Below are 25801 nucleotides of genomic sequence, written 5' to 3' on the forward strand. Positions count from 1 at the left end.
TAAAAATACGTTTCTATATGCGTCCCTAAAATGTGTTATTAAAATCAACACTGGCTGCAGTTGTACCAGTCTGTTTATAATACTTGTTCTGTTTGTAGTGATAAAGTACAGAGTGACTGTCTGCACTGGAACCGTAGGGGGCAGTGGCACAGACGCTTCAGTTTTTCTAAACATAATTGGAGACAAAGGAGACACAGGAGACCGAGAGCTGATCAACTGCAAAAACAATGTCAACAAGTTCGAAAAAGGAAATGTGAGTACATGTTTAAATCATTAAAGGTGTACTATGTAAGTGTGATTGGGGGTCTGCCACCTCCTTGTCCCTGTAGAGATAATATTGTTTTTTCTGGAATGTCACACAGTACTTAACACTAAACTTGTCTATCTTACTTTTATCCAATTAGAAATATTGCGCAAAAATACCTTGATAAACATGCATTCTTACTGTGAGTGAGGTCACATTTCCATGGATCTGGCACATAACTTGATCTAGCTACATAGTCAGTGGGCATTTAAACAAAAACACTAATAAGAAATTAATTCAGTTTTGTATGTATCAGTATTTTTGTTCACTTACCACTGTGATGAATCTTTTTCCAAAGTAACTAAAGAAGGATTTTAAACATCCTCATAGTTGTAATGATTTGGACTTTGTGGTGCTATATAAATATATATATATTTTGGATAACAAGCTGACCAAAGTGATTTAAAGGGATTGAATGTGTTAGTAGTGTCACATAGTAAATACATGTATTTTCTGTTACAGTTGGATGAGTTCATTATTGAGGCGGTGTCCGTGGGAAGAGTGCGCAGAATCAGGATCGGACACAATGGTAAAGGAGGAGGCTGTGGCTGGTTTCTGGATAAAGTGATCGTGAGAGAGGAGGGACAGGCAGAGGCTCACGCTGTGGAGTTTCCGTGTAATAGGTTTGTATTTATTAGCTGACATGGATAATGATGGGTTACACTTACTTAACTGTACCTGAATACTATGAACCCTGTGATAAAAGCAAACTGTGATGTGTATTAAATGATCTGAACATCTGTGTTTACATTTCTATGTTCTTAATTCTAACTCTCTCTCTTTAACTCTCTCTATGTATATTAACTTTAGATAATAAATCAGATGTTACAGTTACAACAGTTATACATACGTTTAGTCTTATTTTAAAGGATAACTCTAAATGTGCAGGGTTTGTGTGTTAAACAGTGTGAATGAAACAAAACACATCTCCAGGTCTGTTAGGCTGCGTTCAGACTGCAGCCTGAAGTGACCCAAATCCGATTTTTTGGCTTCTATGTGACCTGTATCGATCTTTTAATGACAGTCTGAACGGCACAGATCTGATTTTTTCAAATGCGACCCAGGCCACTTGGATATGTGTTCCTGAAACCGATACATATCCGATCTTTTGACATGCGACTTCAGTCTGAACGGCCAAAGCGCATCCATCCGACCTACACGTCATCAACAAGCGACAAACGTCACTATTCTGCGCTGAAGCAGGCGGAACTGTAAAATCGCCAGGTGCTCAATGCTCGCGTCCATGTTTGGATAACTTCCGTAAACACAGAGCACGCTCGCTGCGGTTGACGCATGGGGTTGACGTCATTGTGTCCTCCAGTGCGCATGTGGGACACTTTCAGGCCGTTTACCGTTCACACTGGAGTCACAGACAAGTCGTATTTAATTGGAAATGTGAACGACCTCGCAAAAACATCGGATTTCACAAAAAAATCGGAATTGAGCATTAAGCCCTGCAGTCTGAACGTAGCCTTAGTGATGAGCAAACATTATAACATAGACCATAAAATAGCACAATATGTGACTTTTAATAATTGTTTCCTCTACAGTATTGTCACTTGAGTAAAGCCTCTCCTTACTGAAATATGAAAATTCTTGTTTGCATTGTGTATTCAGAAGTGTTTTTGTTTTTCAGATGGCTCGATCGAAACGAGGACGATGGACAAATTGTGAGAGAGTTAGTGCCTTTTTCAGATGGCCAACGTCTGTATAGTAAGTTTTGTTTTTCTCTCAAAATAGTTTGGACACAGCTTCTCATTCACTCATGTATTTTTCTACACATAATGTACATACAGAAGACATAAAATATGAAGTTATGTAGCAAATAATAAAAGGTAAATAAATCCTCAAAGTAGCCACCAAGTTTTTTTTTTTTTCTTTGCTACAAAATTCCAGTTATCTTGCTTCATATATGTGTTAATTTACATATTTGATGTCTACTGTGTATATTTAAAATGTAGGAAGTAAGAAAAAAACGTTGAATGAGATGGTATTTCCAAACTTCTGCCTGGTAGTATATTCTTTGTATTTATTTATTAAGGGAATAATGCATATTAAAAGACAAGATAATGCAAAATAAACCCCAAAAAACTTGTACTTGTAAATATGCAGGATTGTAGCCAAAGGTAATGTCTATCCTTAGTTCCCTGCTCAGACAAGGCCAGCCACAACATACCAGTGTACTATTACTTTAATATATACTGTTACATGTTGATACTTGATAATCCTGTATGTTTTTGTCAGACATGAACTATCACATAGCTGTAAAGACGGGAAACATCCCCGGGGGCAGCTCGGACTCAAATGTGTTTGTGAAGCTTTATGGAGAGAAAGGCGACACCAGTAAAATGATGCTGGTGGTCTCCGACAACAACCTGGGAAACTACTTTGAGATTGGCCGTGTGGACGTGTTTACTGTAGACACCTTTGACATTGGACAGGTAAATAAATCCTGCCTTAAGACTGGGGTTAGTGTCAGGCCTGAATAGTACTGTGTGTAATCCCACAGTCGTCCAGGTAGGTTCCTTCAAAAAGAAAATTGATCCCAGTTTTATTTCTGTAAGAAGTCAGGATATATTTCATTGCCATTGCCAAATTCATAAACTAGGAACTTGTTTCGGTGTTATGGTGGAACATTAAACAAAGAATAATAAATGTGAACTAAATGAAAAAAATGCCAAGTGCAGTCTTTAAAACAATCCCTATGTGCCCCATTTTCTAACGTGCTTCCACGTTAGTGCTCTTTTGTGCATTTGTGTCAGAGCTAAAGAAATTAAACCTTTGTTTGAAAAAAGAATCTGATAAAATAAATTATCAGAAGATCAACTGAAACTCATTGAACTGGTTATTGAGAGACTTTATAAATTTCACTGTCGTTTGTTTTGTTTTTTCAGATTAACCGTTTGATGATCGGTCACACCAATGTGGGCATGCGGGCGGGCTGGTTTCTGGACAGTGTTCAGATCATGGTGCCCGTTCATGGGAGTCAGTACATGTTTCCCAGTCATCGCTGGCTCTGCAAAGATGAGGCTGATGGAAAAACAGAGGTGGAGATCTACCCCAGTGAGATCCTGGACATGGAACAATGTAAGACAACTGTTTTACTTGTGAGGTTTTGTTCTAAAATCTATGGGTTTTAAAGCACCATTGCCATAGGATTTAACAATTAAAACAAAAATATTCTTTATATCTTTTAATGGTCAAATGCCCCAAAATGTCATCTTTAAACTGAAACCCATGAATACGCCTTGAAAAAGGAACTTGAATATTATAAATTCACAACTAATACAGCTCATAGGTCCATTTACTTCTAATGCAAAAAGTAGATTATTGTTGTGTCCCCTTTGGGTCTTATTCTTGATTAAACCCTTTAGTTTAGACCTCTTTTTTAGCATGAAATCCTGCAATTCTTATTTTTTCTAGGCATGATTAAAATGTGCATTGTGAATAGAATTTTGATTGTTATACATAAATTATAAATCGAATAGCAATAATAGTCCTAAAAATGTGATATTGGACTTTTTTTTTCCTAAAATGCCTAGCTCTAAATATTCTTTTATGTCTGTGATTTTGTTCTGAAATGTAAAGTATGGATTTTATTTATTTTTTCTTTTATTTTTTTTTCACTGGCCATAAATTACGAGATCAGTATGTGCAAATTTAACTTTTCAGCTCTAAATATTACTTATTCTGAGTGATATTTTGTGTATGTATGTAGAAATCTTTGTCATTACATAATTTTTAAATTTATTTTTTCTTCACTAGACATAAATTATGAGATCAGTGTGGTGACAGGAGACGTGACATTTGCCGGTACCAACGCCAGAGTGTTCATGCAGATGTACGGGGACAAAGGGAAGTCTGAAGTCACGATCCTCGAAAGCAGATCCAACAATTTTGAGAGAAATACCACGGAAATATTCAAGGTACTTTTTTACATTAACACTGTTAAAAACAAGAATATTTTTAATGCAGACATTCAAGCCAAGCACTGCATAACTGAATAGGAGTTATTTCAGAACATGTATCTTTATTGTTTACTTTTATTATTTGAAAGCAAAATGATCTGTCCATCTATTGTAAGTGTCTCCATACAATTTCTATGCACAATTTATTCTAAAATTAAGAAAACTATGGAACTTTTCTGGTGGAGGGTCATGTAGGTGTTATTGCTTTGCCTGTAATGTCCCACAGTATGGCATTAAACTTGTCTCTCTCATTTCATTACAGGTGTTATTTTTGCTCTGAAATAGTTGTGCAAATGCGTGTCTTCATAGAGATAAAGTTACATAGTGAATCTTTAATATTCCTTTTTGCATTGTAATCCAACAGTTTGTTCTTTGTATTTTTACAGATTGAGGCCAAAGACGTTGGTAAAATCTTTAAGATCCGGATCGGCCATGACGGCTCTGGGATTGGGCCGGGCTGGTTCCTGGAGTCTGTGGATGTGAAGCATTTGATCATGGCCATGGCACCGAAAGAGAAGAAGAAGGACGACAAGAAGAAAAAGAAGAAGAAGAAGAAAGATGAAGAGGAGGATGAGGATGATGAAGGAGAGGAGATGCAGGAGGTGGTCTTTACGTATCATTTCCCCTGTTCGCGATGGCTGGCGTCTGGGGAGGAGGACGGAGAGTTGGTGGTGGAGCTGCTGCCTGAAGATGCAGAGGACCTGGAAGGTACAAAGAGCTAGACTTTCTAATGCTTTGGAGTGTTTTTCCTCTACTTTTATCCATTTACCTGATGCTTAAACCTCAACCAAGCTATTACAAGAACGTACCAGCCCATTAGTAATTTTATACTTCCACATATCTGTAATTGATCTGAGCAATCGTTGTAATCATGATAATTAAGTTCAGCACACTCTTATTTACAGACTTTGATTTGACCCAGTTTCCTGTCTGGTCCATAAGGTTAACGAGGTGTTAGTCATTCATCCTTTGTGTATGTCCGGCAGTCAACACGTACGAAGTGAGCGTGTTCACTGGAGGCATGATGGGAGCCGGGACTGACGCCAAAGTCTTCGTGAATATTTATGGTGAAAACGGAGACACCGGAGAACGCTACCTGAAGAGATCCAACAACCTCAACAAGTTTGAAAAGGGCCAGGTACGCTGGGTTAATCAAGAGCCGGTCACACTTCACAGCACATTATATTTATTACATTATGATTATTTTTAAAATAAGATACAATAGGTTGGTAATAACCTGGTAACTAGTGACAAGGGATCAGTGTATTTGGTTTGAGTCTATATTATTAACAAGAAAATACTAAGTTTGAAAAGGGCAAAGTATGGCTGGCTTAATCAAAAACTGGTCACAGCACATGGTAATGGTAATAACATGGTAATAGGATAGTAATAACATAAAACTAGTAAAACAAAGGATATATATGGCCTGTTTTTATATTGTAGACAAGAAACTGCTGATAATTCTAATGTTCTTGCACCCCTAGTTGGGAAACACAGGGGTAATAAATTGAAAGCTGTTTCTAGAGGATGTTGAAATAAATTAATAAATATGATATATATATTAGTGATAGACTTGAAATCCATATTTGTGTATTAAAGTGTAGTCAAACAGCTACCTTTTTACACTGTGTGCACAATTATTAGGCAAGTGGGTATTTTGACCATATCATGATTTTTATGCAGATTCTTCAACTCCAAGATGAATAAACTAAACAAGTCATTGAATTATTATTGGACTGAAGCAGATCAGGTGATGTGTATTTGTCGACCCAGAGCAGGTGTGGCCTTAGGAGATCAACATCCTATATCAAGGGATGCTGAATTATTAGGCAGCTTCTTTTCCTCTGGCAAAATGGGAGCTTATATCTCTCTGCTATATACAGGAGAAAACAGTGTAAGAAATTAATTATCAATTTCACACTATATTATTGATTCAAATCAGTCAAATAACAAGGGGTGTTTGCGTGCTCTTTCAAGCCTGATTAATGATGATTTCAAGAAGGGCATCAGATATAAAACACAGTGTTCTTGGACATGTTTAAAATGCTGCTTTTTGACTTTTTGATAAATAAAAAAATGAATACAATTATAATTAGATCTTTTTGTTTTTGTTTTAAATCTGCATTTACTGTAGTGTGAATTATTTATTAGATTTTTTTTTTATATCATTTTGCACCAGTAGAGGGCAAGTGAGCTGCAGCAGTGTTGAATCTGGCTCAGCAGTCTGACACAAAACACAGCCAACTTCTGAATCACACCAAATGCTGCGGATTAATAGTGTGACTATTGTGGATTTCTGCACCAAACTCTGTTCAGTGGACTTAACATTGCAGCCCCATGAGACTGAAACTCATAATAAGTCATGATAAATGCGAAAAAAAAATTTTTGTAGTCTAAAAGTACAGATTTTTTTGCCAAATAATAAGAAAACTAAATACAAATGAATTAACTAAACAAGTAAAGATCCAAGTTCCCCCCAATCCAGACCATATGCTCAAAGTCTACAAGTCCCATGAAGTAAAGACAATTTTAAATGTTTCATAATTGAAATAAAAAAATATATTCTCTTATTAACTAGAAATATGATGGATTTTGTAGACTAAATTAGCATGACATTTCCTTTGACTAAATATTAACTAAACAATCTTATACAAAAGACTAAAACAAAATAAACATTTCTGGTCAAAATTAACATTACTTTGTAGGGACATTTTTAACCAGCAGGAGCTTGTTGTAGCAGCCAGTGGTAGAATGTAATAAGTAGTCAAGGAGTAAAGTACATAAGTATAAATCTTAGGTATCTGTAGTTTTCTATTTATTTGTAACACATTTGATGTTAAAATATACAGAGAAAAACTACTTTTACTTTTTACTCTTGAAGTACATTGTTAAACGGGTACTTTAATACTGCAGTAAGCAGATTTTTTTCATTTTTAAAATTTTCATTTACTTTTAATTGAGTATTTCTTTTAATTAAGAAACAAAACTGAGTAATTCTCCTACCACTAGACGTTAACACCACTACATACTTGTAAATACATTTGTAGTTTTAACCTGGATGAAAATAAACCTGCAGTTATTCAAAGTCTCTGGCACTTCCATGTAAAACGATCTGGTGCAAAGTTGTGTGGGAGTGAGTGATAGGATTACAAGTCGTCCTGCAGAGAGCCGTAGTACCCAGAGGAGCCACCGGGGGTCCACCGTGTCGCTGAATCTGCCCTACTTTTACTCCATCAGACCTGTGAATTATTCAGTCCAGTATTAAACTCAGCTCTTAAGCAGCTCGCAACACACAACTAAGAGTGTTTTATTGGCTGGAGGTGTCAGTTAGTGCGGTTTTAATTAACATTTTTTTATTGAATGTAATTAAGGTGGGCCTGTCACAATAACACATTTTGAAGCATAATATAATGATACTAAGATATACTAGTATTGCAATAAACGATAATATTGAAACCACGGGGATTATTTTACTAAACAATATAATCCCAGTAAACCAAATGTTAAATTACTGTGCCATTAAATGATTGAGTTGCAACTAATGAATTGCAGTGATCTAATAATTAACCATATAATTGACTAAATTGACTCTTGTGAACACTAAGTTTTGTTATAATATAGTATTTGTTATATTGTTACCTCCTCAAAAACATACCTGGAGTTGTGTTTTGTTTCATTCACACATGTTTGACCCACATGTTTTTATTATTAGTCTGTCTGCATCTCCAAAGCTCAAAATGCTTTATTCTACTTTGTTATGTCATGTAAAGGTAGTTTTACCTTTTACGTTTGGTTCAGTAGAGATTTGAAATTGCAGGGCTGAAATTACCCAAATGATTCTAGTGAAGGTGTATGTTTAAAAAAAGTTAAGAGAAAAGAACTCAGCCTAAATATGCAGGATAAACATTAAACAGGTATGTTTGTGATGAGGAAACAACATTATACCACAGAGCAGAACAGTGTAATTGTGTTTTTAGATAAAGCTGTTACACAGGGCCTATTTTCTTTTTTAAAAGCCTCTGTTGAATGCAGTAATTATTCTGAATTGTTTTGTTTCTTTCCTCTCCTGCAGTGAAGACAGCATGACTAGAATGATTTTGTGTGAATAGTTTCCCATGATGCTCTCTGCTTTACAGGAGGATGTTTTCACAGTGACGGCCGTTGAATTGGGTCCTTTGAAAAAGCTCCGCATTCGCCATGACAACTCCGGCTCTTACTCCTCCTGGTATCTGGACCGTGTCGAGATAGTGGACACAAAGGACGACACAACGTGAGTGAAACCGACGCTTAACCAGAGAGTGGGAGAGTCTAAACTTTTGACTGGTTTAACTGCTTATTCAAAGGTTTTCATTGGCTTTGGTTTCGTAAATTTGTGAATATGATTTTAAAATACATAAAAATACATACAACAACTGCTTTGTTCCTTTACTTTACTGGGCTTCTAATTCGGTGTAAGATTATTTCAATATTTAGGACTACTGACTCTTTGCAGCTGGTGCCATCAACATTTCCTGGGAGTGTGATGTTAACAGGAGGCACTACTCTGTCTGAAGCTCTATTAGAATTAGACTGCCCAGAAAGAGCTGATTTAGCTGGAACTACAAGAGGTGATTGAGCTGATTAATGCTGTTAAACAAGTCTCTCATGCGTAAAATTACAGTCACAAGTGAGCTAGCATTAGTCAGTTCGCCTTTTTGTAGAAATCAAACACCTAAACAGGACCATGAATGCTTGTATTGATCACAGGCTCCTGAAAATGTCTTGTTTAAATCCATTTAGTTTTTTGTTTGTTTGTTTTTGTTTTTAGATTTAAACCTTAAGCTCCTAAACCTTTCTAACAGTATTTACTAATGTGCCCATTGTGTTACCATAGCAATTGTTGACAGTGTTGGAAAGGTTACTTTTCAGATAGATTCCCCTACAGATTACAGATTACATACCCCAAATGTATGTAATGTTTGTAATGGAATCCATTAAATGAGTAACGTAATCTGAATACTTTAGATTACCGTCTTTTTCGGACTATAAATTGCTCCGGAGTATAAATCGCACAAGCCAAAAAAGGCGTAATGAAGAAGAAAAAACATATATAAGTTGCACCGGACTATAAATGGCACTTTTGGATGGAAATTTATTTTATAAAATCAGAGACCAGGAACCGACATTTCATCTTGAAATGCAAGTTACAGTAATAACAATAGAACAGAGAACAGCAGGCTGAATATGTGTCTGGAATGTTAACATAACACATTAAGAGTTATTCAATCATTCAAAGAGGAAAATACCGCCGTGTAATCCATTTATTTCAACAAAGTCACTCTATTCCAATTAACGTAACTCTAACCGAATACAGTTACTCATAATTTGTATTTTGATTACGTAATGCCGGTACATGTGGTCAGTTAGTCCCCAACACTGATTGCTGAACGTTCCACCATAGAGATATATGTAGAACACCCCCAGCTTGACGTCATTGTAAAGTATCAGTTGAAATCATTTAACACTTTATTTTCGGCTACACACATATAACCAGCTGCTAATTTGCATACATGTAAGTGTTGTGTTAATTAGTATTCATTACAGCCTTACAACACTTCCCTATTAATAAACTCCTTATTACAACTAATTAGTATGATGTGAGCATAAATATAAGCATGAATAGGTAAAAACTGCATGTCTTGGATTATTCACTCTTAAAAACTACTGTCAATGGCCATTTACGTCATAATTATTCTTTGTTTAGTCGGAGGACACAGTGCATATTACAGCACATACATGAGACATACAACATAAATGTAAACAGGTCGTATTGTTGCCACGGGCTTCTTACTGTCCATCTGCTGTCCCACTTTTGCACACGACATGCTCTCATTCAAACATAAGCATATACACTCTCTGGAGGCAAAGCAGGGGACATGTCTTGCCCAGGGACACAATGGCAGTATGCAACGAATGGATCTTTAACCTGACAACCTTCAGATTGTTAACGACAAAAACAAAAAAAATGGTTGGTAGCAATAATACAGACAGTGACAAAATTCAACAGAACTACTAAGGCTTTGATTAAAATTTGAAGGTGCATAGCAAGGACAGAATTTTGCTGGTTATAATGTTTTTTTTAATTATCTGTATTTTCTTTAGTATCAAAATTGAGTTTGAAATTTTAGTATTATGAAAACACTAATAGAAAATACAGACACCCTTTGATTGGATGAAAAATTCTAATTCCAACAAAATGCTCTGTAGAATTAATTTTCTACGTCTTGCACTAATTTTTTCTCATTTAGTTGCTTTTACAACATGATGCTTGGTGGAAAGGGGATTTATTTTAACTAGAATATTTAAGTCAGGTCCTTTAATGAGTGCTTTTTATTATTTCAGATATTTCTTCCCGTGTAATCGCTGGTTAGCCGTGGATGAAGATGACGGACAGATCGCCAGAGAGCTGGTGCCGGTGGACGAAGCGTTCATGTGGAAAGATGACGATGAGGAAGGGGGCGGGGCCAAACTGGGACTCGAACAGAAATGTAAAAACGTGTGAAATTTGTGTCCAAGCTCACATGTTTGCGTAAACCTTTGTTATTAGTGTTTACATCTCCAAAGCTCAAAATTTTCCACGTTTTGATGTCATGGCTACAAACCTTTTACTGTTTGTTCAATAGAGATGGGCAATTAGAGGTTTTAGCGATAATGTGTGAATGAACATAATGTGTGTATGTGTGAATGAAAAAAAAAACACCACTCCTGGTATATTTTTGATAAGAAAGAAACCTTATAACATAGATCAGAAAATAGCGTAATATAGGCCCTTTAATCAGAAGAGTGCAGGTGTAGTGCTGTGTGCAAGTGGGGAGATAAAAGGATTACAAGACTGACATTTTGAAATTATCTTGCAGCGATGTCGACTACATACACCCTGAAAATAAAAACTGGAGAGAAGAAGTATGCTGGGACAGATGCCAACGTCTTTGCAATTCTTTTTGGTGAAAATGATGATACAGGTAACCAGTGTTGCTTGAAATACAGAAAAAATATATTCACAGATATTTGGATCTTAATTTAAATTCTAATTATGTAAAACTGTGCACTAACAATTATTTCAAGATATTTTATATAATACTAATACTATAATAATATATGATATTTCAACATCTGATTTTCCCATAGACTTATCAGAAGAAAATAAAATTATACCACAAGAAACCTTCCTGGGGGCTAATCAGCTATATGACAAGTGCTCACAAGACATATACATTTATTTAATTGAAAATGTCTTTCTGAAAATGTATAAACCAATGAGATATCAAAACATTTCATAGAATTTTAAGTTTTTAAGTTTTGGTTTTTGGACTGGAAACATCCACATTATTTTGGACATTACTTGTAGTTACCACATAACTGGTTAGCCTCCATCATGCCTTAAAGGTGCACTGCACAACTTTTCTGGTAGAGGGTCCACCACCTGCTTGTCTCCATGGAGATGTTATTCTTTTGCCTGGAATGTTCCATGGTATGACATTAAACATATCCATCTAGCATTTATTATTTACAGATGTTTCTATTGTTCAAAAATATAATAACTCCTTCTGCTTGTCTCCCTTGAGATAGACAGGTTTAATCTATACTGTGGAACATTCTAGACAAAGAAAAGTAGCGCAGTGCACATTTAATATTTGAATAGTTCAAAAAGTCTATGTGAAAAATAAATGGGAAATTTACTTCTGGAAACTTGGCAGACTTTGACTGTTGAGCTCCATAGTCTTATTTATGCAATCTAGAAGATTGCATTCATTAGTAATTTTTTTTAAAGCCACTCTGAATTACACAAATTATTTTCCTGGTTTTGAGGGGCAGTCTATTTGATTCACTTCTTTTCAGTAATGCCATTTCTATAATCGATTAGAGCAGTATTTGTAAACAAAACTACCTGCACAGGCCTGCAGGTAACATTCCCCAGTGTACCAGGCTCATTGTTATTCCAGTGGTGCAGCTGTACAAGTCTTTGTCACATTAGTTATTCTGGTCACAGGTATTATCAACCTTAAGGCCTGCAAGAACTACAAGAACAAGTTTGAGCAGGGGATGGTCAATGAGTTCACCGTAGAGGCAGTGGACTTGGGCGACCTGGAGAAGATGAGAATTGGACATGACAATTCAGGTACAAGCAAGAAAAATAAACAGTTTTTCAGCATTTAGCTGCACAGCACAGCAGTGTTACTCTCAATACTAAAATTTTAAAAACTCGCATTTTCAAAACTTGATTTTGATGCTCAGGAGTCAATACCGATTTCAATACCACGGTGATAATTAAAACACTCTTTCTTTAGACAATAAAATGTCATTTTCAACATTAAAGGCCCTATATTGCACAAAATTGTCTTTTGTGAACTTTAAGCTATATTATGATGTTGTTATTGATCAAAAACATGTCAGAAATTATGCTTTGTTTCATTTACACATGCCATGAAGCTGTAGTTTTCAAGTTAACAATTACCTTTTACCTTTTGTATAGTCGATGTTGGCAAATCCAGGGCTGAAATGATCAAAAGGATTCTACTGAAGGTGTATGCAGTTTTAAAACACCCTGGAGCACTTCCTGTATTACCATATGACATTACAAGGTGGAAAAGAGTGTTTTCTGTTTTAGAGAAGAGCTCAGCCTAAACATGGAGGGTTTGTGTGATAAATCTGTGTAAATGAAACAAAACAAAAACTCTATGTGGGTTTGTGATGGGGAAACAACATTATAACATAAATATAAAAATAGAATACTATGTGCCCTTTAAATAATAACACTTTCTTTTATATTATCATGTGGTCTTATATCTGTGTAATCCCTCAGTCATCCAGGTAGGTTTCGTAGTGGTCCATGGGCATATACTAGTCTATGTTAAAATCATTCTAAAGCAATTCAGGACATGTTCATTTTTGTCATGTTGATGTGACTTTTTTAGTATTGATACCTGCTCAAGTATCAGATTTTCGATGCTTTTGACAACCCTACAGCCCAGTAAAGCCATGGTAGTAGTTTTGAAAAAATATAGTACTTGAAAAGTTACTGTTACAATTAGTATTTAATACAATAATTGATTTTGATTACATGCTTGTTATTCTCCTGCAGTCTTGAATTTTGTGTTGCAACATCGTGATTTCCACATTGTGCCCCAAGTTAAGGCTTATCTTATCTGAATACCTAATAAAACAGGACACATCTACTTCTACTTAATTTCAAACTAATAAGAGAAGTAGAGCTTTATTAGACTCACAATGAAGTAATCAATATTGCAACATCAACATAACAAGGCTAATCCAGTCAAATACAAAGCTTAATCTGATACTAAACTCATTCCTCTTTCTCTTCTTTTTTTGTTATAAAGGATCTGGTAAAGCTGTTGGGGGATCTGGAAACTATTTGGGAGAATATTACACAGTTATAGGACTTCTTTTGGGATGACACCACAACTCATGAGTCCTGTCCAGTATCTCTTGATTTAAAAATTAATATCTAAAATAAATTAAGATTGAGAGAGACCTATAAAGTAAAAGAAAACAGAACGTTAAAATACCAAAATATCAAGATTACACTTAAAATTTAAATTAAAATATATATAAAATACAAGACAGAATAGAATAGAATGAAAATAATATTACTATTTATAACCTATTATGTGAAATTGGGTATAGTAGAGTGTTTGGACAACAAAAAATACCAGGTTAAGAGTGGTGATTCACAATTAATAAAATAGAAATATGATTAGTGCTAACCCCTTATGAAGACTGCAATTCCCTGGAAACTTTTATTTATTAATTTTTTGTCATATTTGAGATAACTCTTTTTAATGACTCCTCCTTAATTCGCCTCAAGACTTTAATTATGTAGTTATTTTGTCATTCTTAATAAACTCTTTGTTCATTTTGAATTAAGTGTTTGTTCATACTTTATTAAGGTTGCAAATTGCGCAATTACTATCAAGTCTCAGGCTTCAGATGACTTTGCATTGAAAGAACATTACTCTACTTTCTGTGACATTTTGGTCTTAAAATGTAATTTGTATGAACCCGCTCTCCATGATCCTTTTTTTTTTTTTTTTTTTATTTCACCTTTTTGTCTGTAAATCAGTTCCTATTCCTAATATGGAAATCTGTTTCAAATTTACCCCTATAACTGCTAGTCTCAATGAGCTTCATTTTACTGGAGCCAAATGCTATCGGTGACGTCACACTCCCTTAGTCGACTTCTTTATACAGTCCATGTGTTACCTAGTATTTTTTATAATATCACTTTTTTGCATTAATATGGAAATAGAGTTACAAAATGCATCGATCCCTCCTTATCCCAGTCACCATTCTCATACCGCCCCATTACACTGCTATTACTGTGCTGTCAGGTTAAACACGCTCAGCTCTGTTACCAGGGGTTAATCAGTATTCTGTCCACGCAGGGGGGTCACCGGGCTGGTTCTTGGACTGGGTGGAGATTGACGCTCCGTCCCAAGGTCAAAGACTGCGGTTCCCCTGTGGACGGTGGCTGGACAGAGGAGAGGACGACGGAGCCATAGTACGAGATCTGTTACCTGCAGAGTTACAGACAGAATACTACACACCATGTGAGTGAAGAGTCGACTTTTAACATGACACATGTAATCAAAGTTAAAGTTATAAGCCACTGAAAATAAAAGCGGTTTGTATTTGAATATGTGCATATCAGAGGCATAATCTGAATGTAAATAACTCTGACTGACTTCTCTGCTATAAATAGATTATAATAGATGAATAGATTATGAGACTGAATGCAAAAAGAGTTTAATAGTACTTACATATTTTACAGATTGTTTTATAATAGTGTAAAAGTGTCTTGTTTTAGCTTTTCTATTTAGACAGAATGTAGACCAAAATAAAAGCATGTTTTTAGTTGAAAAACATAGAAAAATACATATCCTTATTGTGAGCAGATTTGCATTTCCACAAGCCTGGCCTTTATGAGGGCCTCTTTCTTCTTGTCTCTATGGAATTGTTGTTCTTTTGACTATTATATTCCACAGTATGGCATGAAATGTTCTTTTTTCATGGATAATGATATAGTTAATGTGCCACCTTTTGAGGAATACTGCCCTTGTGGCTCAGTATAATGCAGAATCAATATTAAACATGTTTTTTTATTAAGATCAATATTCCTTTTGAAGATGTTTACCTAACAGGACAAAAACATTATTTATAAAGTAATTATGAAAACCTGCAAATATTACTTTAAAGGTGCACTGCATAACTTGTCTGCTTAAGGGTCTGTCTTACTGGAAGGGGTCTGCAACCTGCTTGTCTCCATGGAGATGTGTCTAGAATGTTCCACAGTATGGCCATAAGCTTATGAATCTCCATGGAGACTTACAAACCAAATTACAAGTTAGATTTGTGGAGAAGCGACCCCACTCATAGTAAGAAAGAACTTTTTTTTTGAGCAATAAATAACACCTCTAGTTGAATAAATGCAATACAGATTAGTTTAATGCCATACTGTGAACAATTTAAACCAAAGCATTAACATCTCCATGGAGACAAGCAGGTTGCGGACCCCTTCCAGAAAAGTTACACAGTGCAACTTTAATAATTTTTTGTTTACCTGTAACCTAAAACTGTCTTGTTTCTTACCAGTCGTACCGTATGAAATTAAGATCTTCACCAGTGATGTGTTTGGGGCCGGGACGGACGCAGACGTGTTCATCGCTGTACGGTCAGAAGGGAGTGAGCACACAACAGAAGCACCTGTGCGTCAACAAGAGAGAGCGCCGCCTCTACTTCGAGAGGGGAGCCGAGGACATGTTTATTGTGGAGGTATGGGGGAGATTTGGAGCGAGATCCTTTAAGACGCCGGCTTCAGCTCGCTAAATATTGTGTAAATATTTTGTTGTGTTTTCACAGTTGGAGGATGTGGGCGATGTCATAGAAAAGATCAGAATAGGACACGACAACAGAGGCACCAACCCGGGCTGGCATCTGGACAGAGTGGAAATCAGAAGACAGCTGAGGAAAGGGAAGGTAGATGAGCACATATGCAAAAGCTTCTATTTAAAAGTTTTAAAGGGTCCATATTACATTATTTTCTGATCTGTGTTCCTGCATAATGTTGCTTCCTCATCAGAAACACACTTGGAGTTGTGTTTGGTTTCATTCACACAAGTTTACCACACAAATCCTGCATATTTAGGCTGAGTTCTTCTTTCAAGTGGAAAAACACTGTTCCAACTTGTGATATCATATGGGAATACAGGTAGTGCTCCACTGTGTTTTTAAACTCCATACACCATTACTAGACTCATATGGATGATTTTGGGCGGGTGGTACAGAGTGCTTAGAGTTTTTTAATTAGATGCATCAGTGCCTTGTTTGGACATTTGTTTATGTTTAATTACAGGGTTCAGAGACCACAATTTTTCCCTGTGAGTGCTGGTTGGCTAAATCTGAAGACGATGGAGAGACAGTGAGAGAGCTGGTCCCCTCTGACATCATCACAGAAAAACTGCTCCGAGACGGAAAACTGAAAACCACAGAGACCGAAGTGGAAGATGCTTTAGAAAGTACGTCCTCAATGCTTGTAAAGTACTTTTATTTTGAGATGTTTTCATAAACGTCAAAAGTATTACTCAGTGAAACAAATGCATCTGAAGAGCTTTTAGTGTTTTCTAAGAATTTAATTAACTAGGTAGGAAATAGCTATACTTGTATTCAGGGGCTTCCTGTTATATGAAATAGTATGACAACTTTTTCCTATATGACAGCAGTCCTAATTTGGATGGGTGAGTGGTTTCTTGATGTAAAGTTTGAGTGCCTTGAAGGTGGAAAAGCAGTATATAAAAAATGTAACCGTGTACCATTATCCAATTATGCCTTCTAATTTGCACAGATCCTGAACATGAACAGTTGGAATTTAATCTAATATTTTAAAAGAACTGAATGTTTTTCTTTCTGATTTAGTTTAATTTCTTTCTAATTTTGTGCACTGAAAACATATTTGGCATCATAATAACAGTTTTTAAAGGGTAAACACACTCACATTCTCAGCTTGATTTATTTTAATTCAATCTTGGTCTCTTCATTCTGTGATTAGTTCATAGGTCAAATGAGCCAGTCTTCTAAAAGATCAAAAAGATCTGGATCCCACAAAGAAGCCGAAAGGCCCATCGCTACCACTCTAAACTATGCCAGACTGAAAATTGCTTTTCTGTTTCATCCTTCTGTGTCCTTCTGTATAAAAATTCAAAAAACATAAATCACTTACGCATCACTCAAGGACACAACAGTATGCACTGGTTGGACCAAACTGTCTACCTTCAGGTTTGTGGGTGAACGCTCAGCCATTCCCTTCTTATTTACTGCCAATATATACTACACAAAATAGTCCTTAACAGGTCTTTGTAGCCTTAAATAAGTTTACAAAGAGAGGTTTGACATAGACTTAGACTTAGATCCACGTTAAGGCATTAAACATACCTATCTAGACTCAAACTTTATTGATCCACAAGGGAAATTATTTGGACACAGCAGCTCACACATCAATAAATATAATAACAAATAGCAAAAATATAAATGGTAATAATAAATTCAAAATAAAGAGCAAAAATAGCAAGATATTGCTATTTTTATAGAGATAATTTTATAAAAGGCATAATTATACAAAATAAAAATGAATTAAAAAAAACACTTTAAACAATAAGATATTATATATTATATATATTACATATTGTTCAAACTGTCCAACATTGTTCTGATATGTTTTTTGCTTTGTTTAATTTTTCCAGCTCATTCTTACAAAGTGTCTGTTCGGACTGGAGACATGTTTGGAGCTGGAACCGATGCCAATGTTTTTCTTACGATCTTTGGAGACCTGGGAGACACAGGAGAGCGCAAACTGGCCAAATCTGAGACCAACAAGAACAAGTTTGAGAGAGGAGAGGTACTGTACAGCAGAGATCATTTGGTCAAATTTTTTGCCAATGTACTCTTCTGAAAAACACAGGAAAGCATGAGAGCTTCAGGGGGTTTTCTTTGTAAAAAATCTAAAATGAGACTCAATGGCTAAACAGTGAGAATAACATTGCTTGTAAAATAAAAGCTTACTGTGCCAAAAGTTAAAGTAAAAGTCTTTTGTTTGTTACATGGGGTAACAGGTGTTCAGTTTTATTTATTTTCACTTGGTAAAAAATACAGAATAAGAAAAGGTTTGTGAGCCACTCAGTGATCAAACTGCTGAGGGACCTGGGCATATGAGGACAAGTTTTGCAACAGAAAATGAAGTCTCTCTCAGGTGCTGTGGAGGATTCTACTAAGTGGCTCTGGATTAAGAGAAGGCATGGTAATTAGGCCTGTAAACAGCCGCAGAAGAGCTAAAGGGGGTCCTATGTAGAGGGGGACACACCTGGGACGCCAGATGTTGCCAAGAAGCCTTCTGGAGGTGTTGTGGGTTTATCATTGAAACACCGATGACCCCAAAGAGTCACTAGTCTTAACCTTCTAAGTTACTTCACAGGGATTTCATCACCTCAGTTCAGGGCTGCAGAGAATGTTCTTTTTTTAAGAGTAAGCTCAAGATCCACCTTTTTAGCTTTGCTTTTGGTTGAAATTGTATACTTAACTTGTTTTTATTATACATATTATACTATATTTATATATTTTTAGGCACTATTAGCTTGAACTCCTATTCCTTTATTATTTTTAGGATTTCCAGTGTTTCCTCTATAGGCGCCCTCTGCACCAGGAGCGGTGGTCGGCTGCGGCTGCCGGGGTGTGTCCCATGGGCTCCTGGTGGAGGGATGGTGCCTGGGCCTCATCTCTCCCCTGGGCCCTGTGTACTGGTGGGGGGATGGTGCCTGGGCCTCATCTGACACATCTTGGGCTCTGTGGAGGTTCCTGGTGGCGGCGGATGGCTCTCTGTTCCTGGTGTAGACGGCTCCTCTGATGGCACTTTCTCAACTGGTTTGCCTGTATTCAGCCTCACATTTTACTATGTGTAGTTTTATGTATTTTAAGATGTTAGTATGTGTGTGCGTGTGTGTGTGTGTGTCTGGGTTGTTTGGTTGTGTGGGGTCAAGCAGCTGTGGAGGCTGGATAGGCGGAAGGAAATGTGGCATTGTTTTTTGTCATTGTAAAGCACTTTGTGTTACATTTTTGTATGAAAAGTGCTTTATAAATAAAGTTTGATTGATTGACCTCAGGAACTGTTAGGGATTGTACTATTTTGTCCTTCTTCAGAGAATTTATTCAATAGAATGTGAAGGATGTTTATCGAAAACCTAGCCTGATTCATCAGCCGGTTTTTTCTTTGTGGAAATCATCTGACCTCACAGCATTAGGATTCATTCGCTCAACGGTAGGCAGGTACTTTTTTATTTAACCAATCACTGCTAATTGGTTGTGACGTATGTAATGCACCAAATCCCGTAGGAAGAAGGGCATATAACGTCTTTCTCCTTGATAAAATTCACCAAACATTCTCTTTGTTCCGGCTTTAAATCCTTGATCTCAGGAATAGTTGGCAACACAGAATGTACGGCTTCATCTACATCCATCTCAACCGCTTTGTTTACTGTTGTGCTGTACCACAAAAGGGACCCAGACAGGCACTTGAGTTTGATGTCATGGCTTCACAGCTCTTCACTGATTGGCCAGTGCACGGTCTACAACTTCCACCAGCCTGGCAGTTATCAAAAACCCTCTAGGGCCTTAAAATTTTGTTACCTCCATCTAAAAAGGCTCTAGTAAAACAGTGCTAAATTCCTATGTGTAGTGTTGTTGTTTGTACTTCTGAGAATGTTCACAAGGCAAGCCTGTAAAATGTATTACAACAGCTTGTCAACACTGCAGTAAGTATATGCACTCATGTAGACTGTTTTTCATTCCCTCTGCATTTCAGGTGGACAAGTTCACAATGGAAGCTGTAGATCTGGGTCAAGTGTTTAAGATCCTGATCCGCCATGATAACACTGGTGTGGGGGCATGCTGGTACTTGGACCAGGTGGAGGTGCTGGATGCAGAGACTGAGGAGGTCTACATGTTTTTGTGTGAGCGCTGGCTGTCCAAGAAGAAAGAAGACAAACAAATCGCACGCACCTTCTTTGTCAAGGTTTGTATGCAGACGAAAACTGCAGAACAAAATAAAATGTAAGTAGGGATAGGCGATACTGATGAAAAATAATACTGGTTGAGGTGGGGTGTAAAACTAACCACAAATGTGCAGAAATATCATTAGCTTGTACATTATTTGGGTAGAAACTTGACTGTATTAATATCATAGACAACCTCATCAATAATAGATTTTTACATGTAGGTAAAACAGCAATTCTTGAATTTTCTGGTAAATAATATATATTGCCATGAAAGGTGAACTGTGTAACTTATCTGGTGAAGGGACCACCACCTGATTGTCATGGAAATGTTTTTGCCCTGTTCACATTAATTTTACATGTCTTTCAGGGTAATTTTAGCAACCTGTAATTGAATAAATGCAAGATAAGTTTAATGTCATACACTGGAGCGAGGCAAAGCAATAACATCTTCACAGAGACATGTAGGCGGTGAACCCTCCATCGGAGAAGTTACATAGTGCTGCTTTAAATGACATGTCTGTTTCATCTGATCCAGGGCTATGAAGGTGAACGAAACATGGATCCAAACACAAAGAAACTAGCCCAGGCCAAATTAGGGCTCGACCGCAACGCCAACAAGAAGGAGAAGAAGAAAAAGAAGAAGAAGACAGCAGTGGTGGAAGAAGGACCAAGTGAGTGGCTCTGATGGAGGAAAATGCTCTCAGAGTGCCCTGTTCCCCCTTGTGATGTCATGCAGCAATAGTTTTTATGTTAACAGCTATTTTTTACCTTTTATTCAGAAGAGATTGGCAATTCCAGGGCTAAAACCATTCAAAGAATTATAGTGAGGATGGCTGGAGTTTAACAAAACACAGTGGAGCTCTTCCTGTGACATGACATCACAAGGTGGAACAAAGTGTTTTCAGTTTGAGAAAAGAACTCAGCCTAAATATGCAGGGTTTATGTGTTGAAGATGTGTGAGTGAAACAAAATTTAACTCTAGTTTTTTGATACGGAAACAGCTTGTCTCCATGGGATGTTAATATAAGTATAGTATTTTTTTTGCTTATGTATTTGTACTTTTACTTAAAGGTGCATTGTGTAACTTATCTGGTGGAAAGTCCAGCAAAGCTTTACTCCATTTAGATGTTGCTTCATTGCTTCATCTGGAATGTTTCAGAGTATAGCATTAAACCTTTCTATCTTCATGGAGACCAAACCACAACAAGTTATAGGTCAAAAATAGTCTAGGGGGCTCAGACTGACCAGACGTTAACAGAATCTGAGGTAACTGTAATGAGGCTGGCTCCATCTGAAGGTATTGAAGAATGGACAAAAGAAAATTGGTAAGTCCATAAAAATCTTCAACATTCACAAAAAATAGAGAAAGCTTGATTAAAAGTTCGACACTGGATGACGGAACAATCTGGCACTAGAGAGAAGGTCAACAGGTCTTTTATGGCAGGAGATGTTTGAATGAGGATCAAGAGAGGAGCTCAGCAGGTAAGGGTAATTGGGATCTGCCCAGGAAACTCTAAACAAGGTAAGGAGAGAAGGGAGAGGAAGCAGAAAAGGAGGAGTAGGAGCAGCAGGATGAAACCCTCACATGCCCAAACTCAGAATCCGTGTTTCTCTCTGTATTTTTGAGCTATAAAACCACCTGCAATTGAATAAATGTAAGACAGAGCTGTTTAATGTCATACTGTGGAACATTCCAGGCAGAGCAATGACATATCCATAAAAACAACCAAAAAAAAAAAAGTTACATAGTGCACCTTTAAGTAACAAAACGCTTTTCTGTTCTCAGTTATCCCATACCACTTCACATTGTCCACTGGCACTGAACGCGACTCCAGCACCACAGCCAGGGTCTATGTCATCATCCTGGGCCCAAATGACACAGAGACAGAGCGTTTGTGGCTTGACCTGCCCGAGGGGAAGAAGAGCTTCGCTTCCGGGTCCATGGAGCACTTTGTGTGCTACGGCACCGATGTGGGAGAGATCAAACGAGTGGAAGTGAGAATCCTATGAAACTGGCGACACAAACGCACCCGTCATCAAATTTTTAAATCTGCTCAGTAATAATTCATTTTGACAGTCCTTGAGCAAATTCAAATCAGATATCTAGAAATTCTTTTACAGCATGGTCCTGTCTTTTTGATTTAGGGATGTGCAGTTAATATAAAGCTGCACTGTGTAACTTTTCTGGTGCAGGGTACATTTTTGATTGTTTTATTGATCCACATTAGGGCATTAAACATGCCTATTTAGACTTAGACACATTTTATTGATCCACAAGGGAAATTACTTGGACACAGTAGCTCACACATCACAATTTAATATAATAACAAAGAGCTAAAGTATAAATGGTAATAATAAATTCTAAATAAGTAGCAAAAAAAGAGCAAGAGACAGGTGTGGAATAAGACATAATTATATAAATTATATAAATATAAATGTACAAGTCAAAATAAAATAGATAAGTAATAAAATATAAAAATCACAGTTTTATACAAATATACACAGTTTATATTTTCTATGGAGACAAGAAGGTCATGCCATCAGGTCAAGTTACAAGTCATGCTTGTGTCACCATTTGCTTGTCTCCATGGAGATTTTTTTATTTAGTACTATACTGTGGAACATTGCAGACAAAGGAATAACATCTCCAAAGAGACAAATAGATGGTGAACCCACCACCAGAATAGTTACATGGTGCATCTTTAAACCACAATATGTAAATTTAAATCAGATATGTATAACTTCCTGTCCTACAATAGCCCCACGATAGGGTATGTCATGGTATGAACCTTACGGTACGATATTTACTGCGATATCGTGGGAATGCTCACGATATGGTGGGGAGGCTTGCGATTAGGAATGTAACAATATCCAAATCCCTCTGTATGATATTTTCACAATATACATCTCACGGTACAATATTTATTGCGATATTTTGTGGAGGCTGAACAGCTAAAACTGTTAATGTGTTACTTTTTCCTCTTAAAAAGCCTTGACAAGACTTAATCCAAAGAACTAAGACTTAAAAGTGCTTAGAACTATTATTTCTTCATGTAGTCTACACTGAAATGGAGCAAAGGATCATGGTCTATGTAGTTTCCTCTGTTGTTTTTTTAGCTGTTGCTGCACCATAACTCTTAATTTAAGCAAACAAACTTGTAATTTGATATATTGTGATGGCCCACGATATTATTGTGAGAACTGTGACAATACGATATCACGATATTTCGGTTATTGTTACATCCCTAGTACTGGTAGATGATGCCACGAGGCCAAGTTACAAGTCACCCTGGTTTTGACACCTGCTTTCTCCATGGACATAAATAAGTTCAATCCAGGCAAAGACATAACATCACCATGGAGACAAGAAGGTTGATAACCCTCCACCAGAAAGTTACATAATGCATCTTTAAGCCACAAGATATATAGTTAATCTGTAGACCCATTTTAGACAGAAATGATAAGGTTTTGACATCTACGCTTTATATTTGTGCATTTTAAACAAAGCAAAAAGGGAATGCTTTATGGACCTCCTAAGGGTAATTCAAAATAGTAAAAACAGAGTGCTCTTTAAAGAAGGGGCAGTCAATGAGGAAAAAATACAAAACCCCCAAAGTACTCAAAATGGTGCCTATAAACAAGAACAGGCCTTGGTCTTGCTCTCCATCTGACATCAAATTGTTAATTAATCTTGTCTCTCTCGGACTAAATCAAATCAGATATGTATAATTCCTGTCCTACATTTCTTCATCCCTCTCCCTGTCTCCCTCTTCCAGCTCGGCCACAACGGTCTCACTCCGGAGAGCTGCTGGTTGGTGGATGAGCTGGCGGTTGCCGTGCCAACCAAAGGTATCAAGTACATCTTTGCGTGTAAGTGCTGGCTGGCCAAAGACAGAGGAGACGGACTCACTGCCAGACTCTTCAATGTGTTGGACTCCAGCACCATCAACATCAACCGCAAAGTGAGTCACCACCAGGATAGGCTCTGTTCCTATGAAATCAGTAAATAAATAAATAAATAAATGTGTAACACGAGAAAACATCAGAAAAAGCAGATAGATTTGTATTAAAATGAAATGTTAGAGGTCCTATATTAAGCAAAATTCACACTTGTGAGCTTTAAGCCATGTAAGAATGCTGTTGCCTCCTCATAAACATACATGGAGTTGAGTTTTGTTTCATTCCCACATGTTTGAGTCATTATTAGTCTGTTTACATCTCCAAAGCTCAAAATGCTCTATTCTGCCTTGTAATATCATGAAGTAGTACCTTTTACCAAAGTCCTGCACTCGTGGACCCAACAAAAAACAGTGCGGCGTGGGACACATTTTGAAAGCACATTGCACATGGAGACAGGAGCGGGACTGCACAATACAGGAGCGGACGGGTGGGATGAAAAACTGCAGTCCCAAAAACTGAATATGAGTGTAAAGTAAAATATACAAATGATTAATATGTGCCTATCATACATCATTTGAGCTGGATATTTTATTTGGCATTAATAAAAACAATTTAAGCAGCCTAAATTTGCGAACGTGGTCTAATCTTGCGCACATTTTAGACAGTTTCTTTCCGCTTCTCCGTGTTTGATAGAGCTTAAGAAAGCAAACGTCCCCATATTGCATTTGCAGGCGGGAGTGGGACAAAATATTGCAGATGTGGGTGGGAGCGGGAATGAAAATTACATTTCTTTGCACGCATGGGCAGGAGCGGGACTGAAAATTCTGTCCCACGCAGACCTCTGCCTTTTACCTTTACTTTAGAAGAGTTTAGCAATTCTAAAACTTGATCAAATTATCCAAATGATTTTAGAGAAGATGTATGGAGTTTAAAAACACAGTGGAGCACTTCCTGTATTACCGCATGACGTCATTGTGTTTTCTATTTGAGAGAAGAACTCAACCTGAATATGCAGGGTGTGTGTGTTAAACATGTGTGAATGGAACAAACCTTAACTCCAGGCATAATTTTGATGAGGAAACAACATTATAACAGATGACAAAATAACATAATATAGGCCGTTTAACGTTATAAACACACATGCTTCAGATTAGATGCAGATTTAGATACCACAATATTTTCAAATTCTCTTTTTATGCAATAGAATCCAATTTCCAACACAAAATAATACTTTTAACTCCATGTGTTCATACCAGTCCTGGGGTCAAGATTGTTCTAAAACTATTCTTTTTTTTTATTTGATATGGTTCATAACAAACAGACTTCTCTCTCCTCTGGTTTGTAGGTGGTGTACACAGCCACAGTTGTGACAGGTGACACTCAGTATGCAGGGACAGACACAAACATATTTCTGAGTGTGTACGGAGCCAACGGCAGCACAGAGGAGATGCTGCTGCCCAAAAATGGAGACAGGTTTGTTGAATAGTATTTTTATCTCTTTATCGTCTTTGGATCTTCACTGTTTTAAAGGA

The 25801-nt window shown here is 36.9% G+C and overlaps 1 protein-coding gene across 1 annotated transcript in view; it reads left to right on the top strand.

Moving 5' to 3' along the window:
- LOC110167049 (lipoxygenase homology domain-containing protein 1-like) overlaps positions 1-25801 on the top strand; it is a 53032-nt gene that overhangs the window by 20508 nt on the left and 6723 nt on the right. The window contains 23 exon segments of the mRNA XM_055161684.1: positions 99-253; positions 767-927; positions 1941-2017; positions 2549-2745; positions 3199-3391; positions 4070-4230; positions 4659-4980; positions 5259-5410; positions 8409-8542; positions 10654-10799; positions 11169-11273; positions 12302-12430; positions 14715-14879; positions 15922-15991; positions 15993-16101; positions 16189-16305; positions 16682-16844; positions 18066-18220; positions 20177-20386; positions 20905-21040; positions 22156-22364; positions 24146-24331; positions 25615-25742. Coding sequence (XP_055017659.1) covers positions 99-253; positions 767-927; positions 1941-2017; positions 2549-2745; positions 3199-3391; positions 4070-4230; positions 4659-4980; positions 5259-5410; positions 8409-8542; positions 10654-10799; positions 11169-11273; positions 12302-12430; positions 14715-14879; positions 15922-15991; positions 15993-16101; positions 16189-16305; positions 16682-16844; positions 18066-18220; positions 20177-20386; positions 20905-21040; positions 22156-22364; positions 24146-24331; positions 25615-25742 — 3580 coding nt within the window.

Source organism: Boleophthalmus pectinirostris, unplaced genomic scaffold, assembly GCF_026225935.1.
Source record: "Boleophthalmus pectinirostris isolate CB_2022bp ecotype Guang Dong unplaced genomic scaffold, ASM2622593v1 HiC_scaffold_4, whole genome shotgun sequence".
Lineage (NCBI taxonomy): Eukaryota > Metazoa > Chordata > Actinopteri > Gobiiformes > Gobiidae > Boleophthalmus > Boleophthalmus pectinirostris.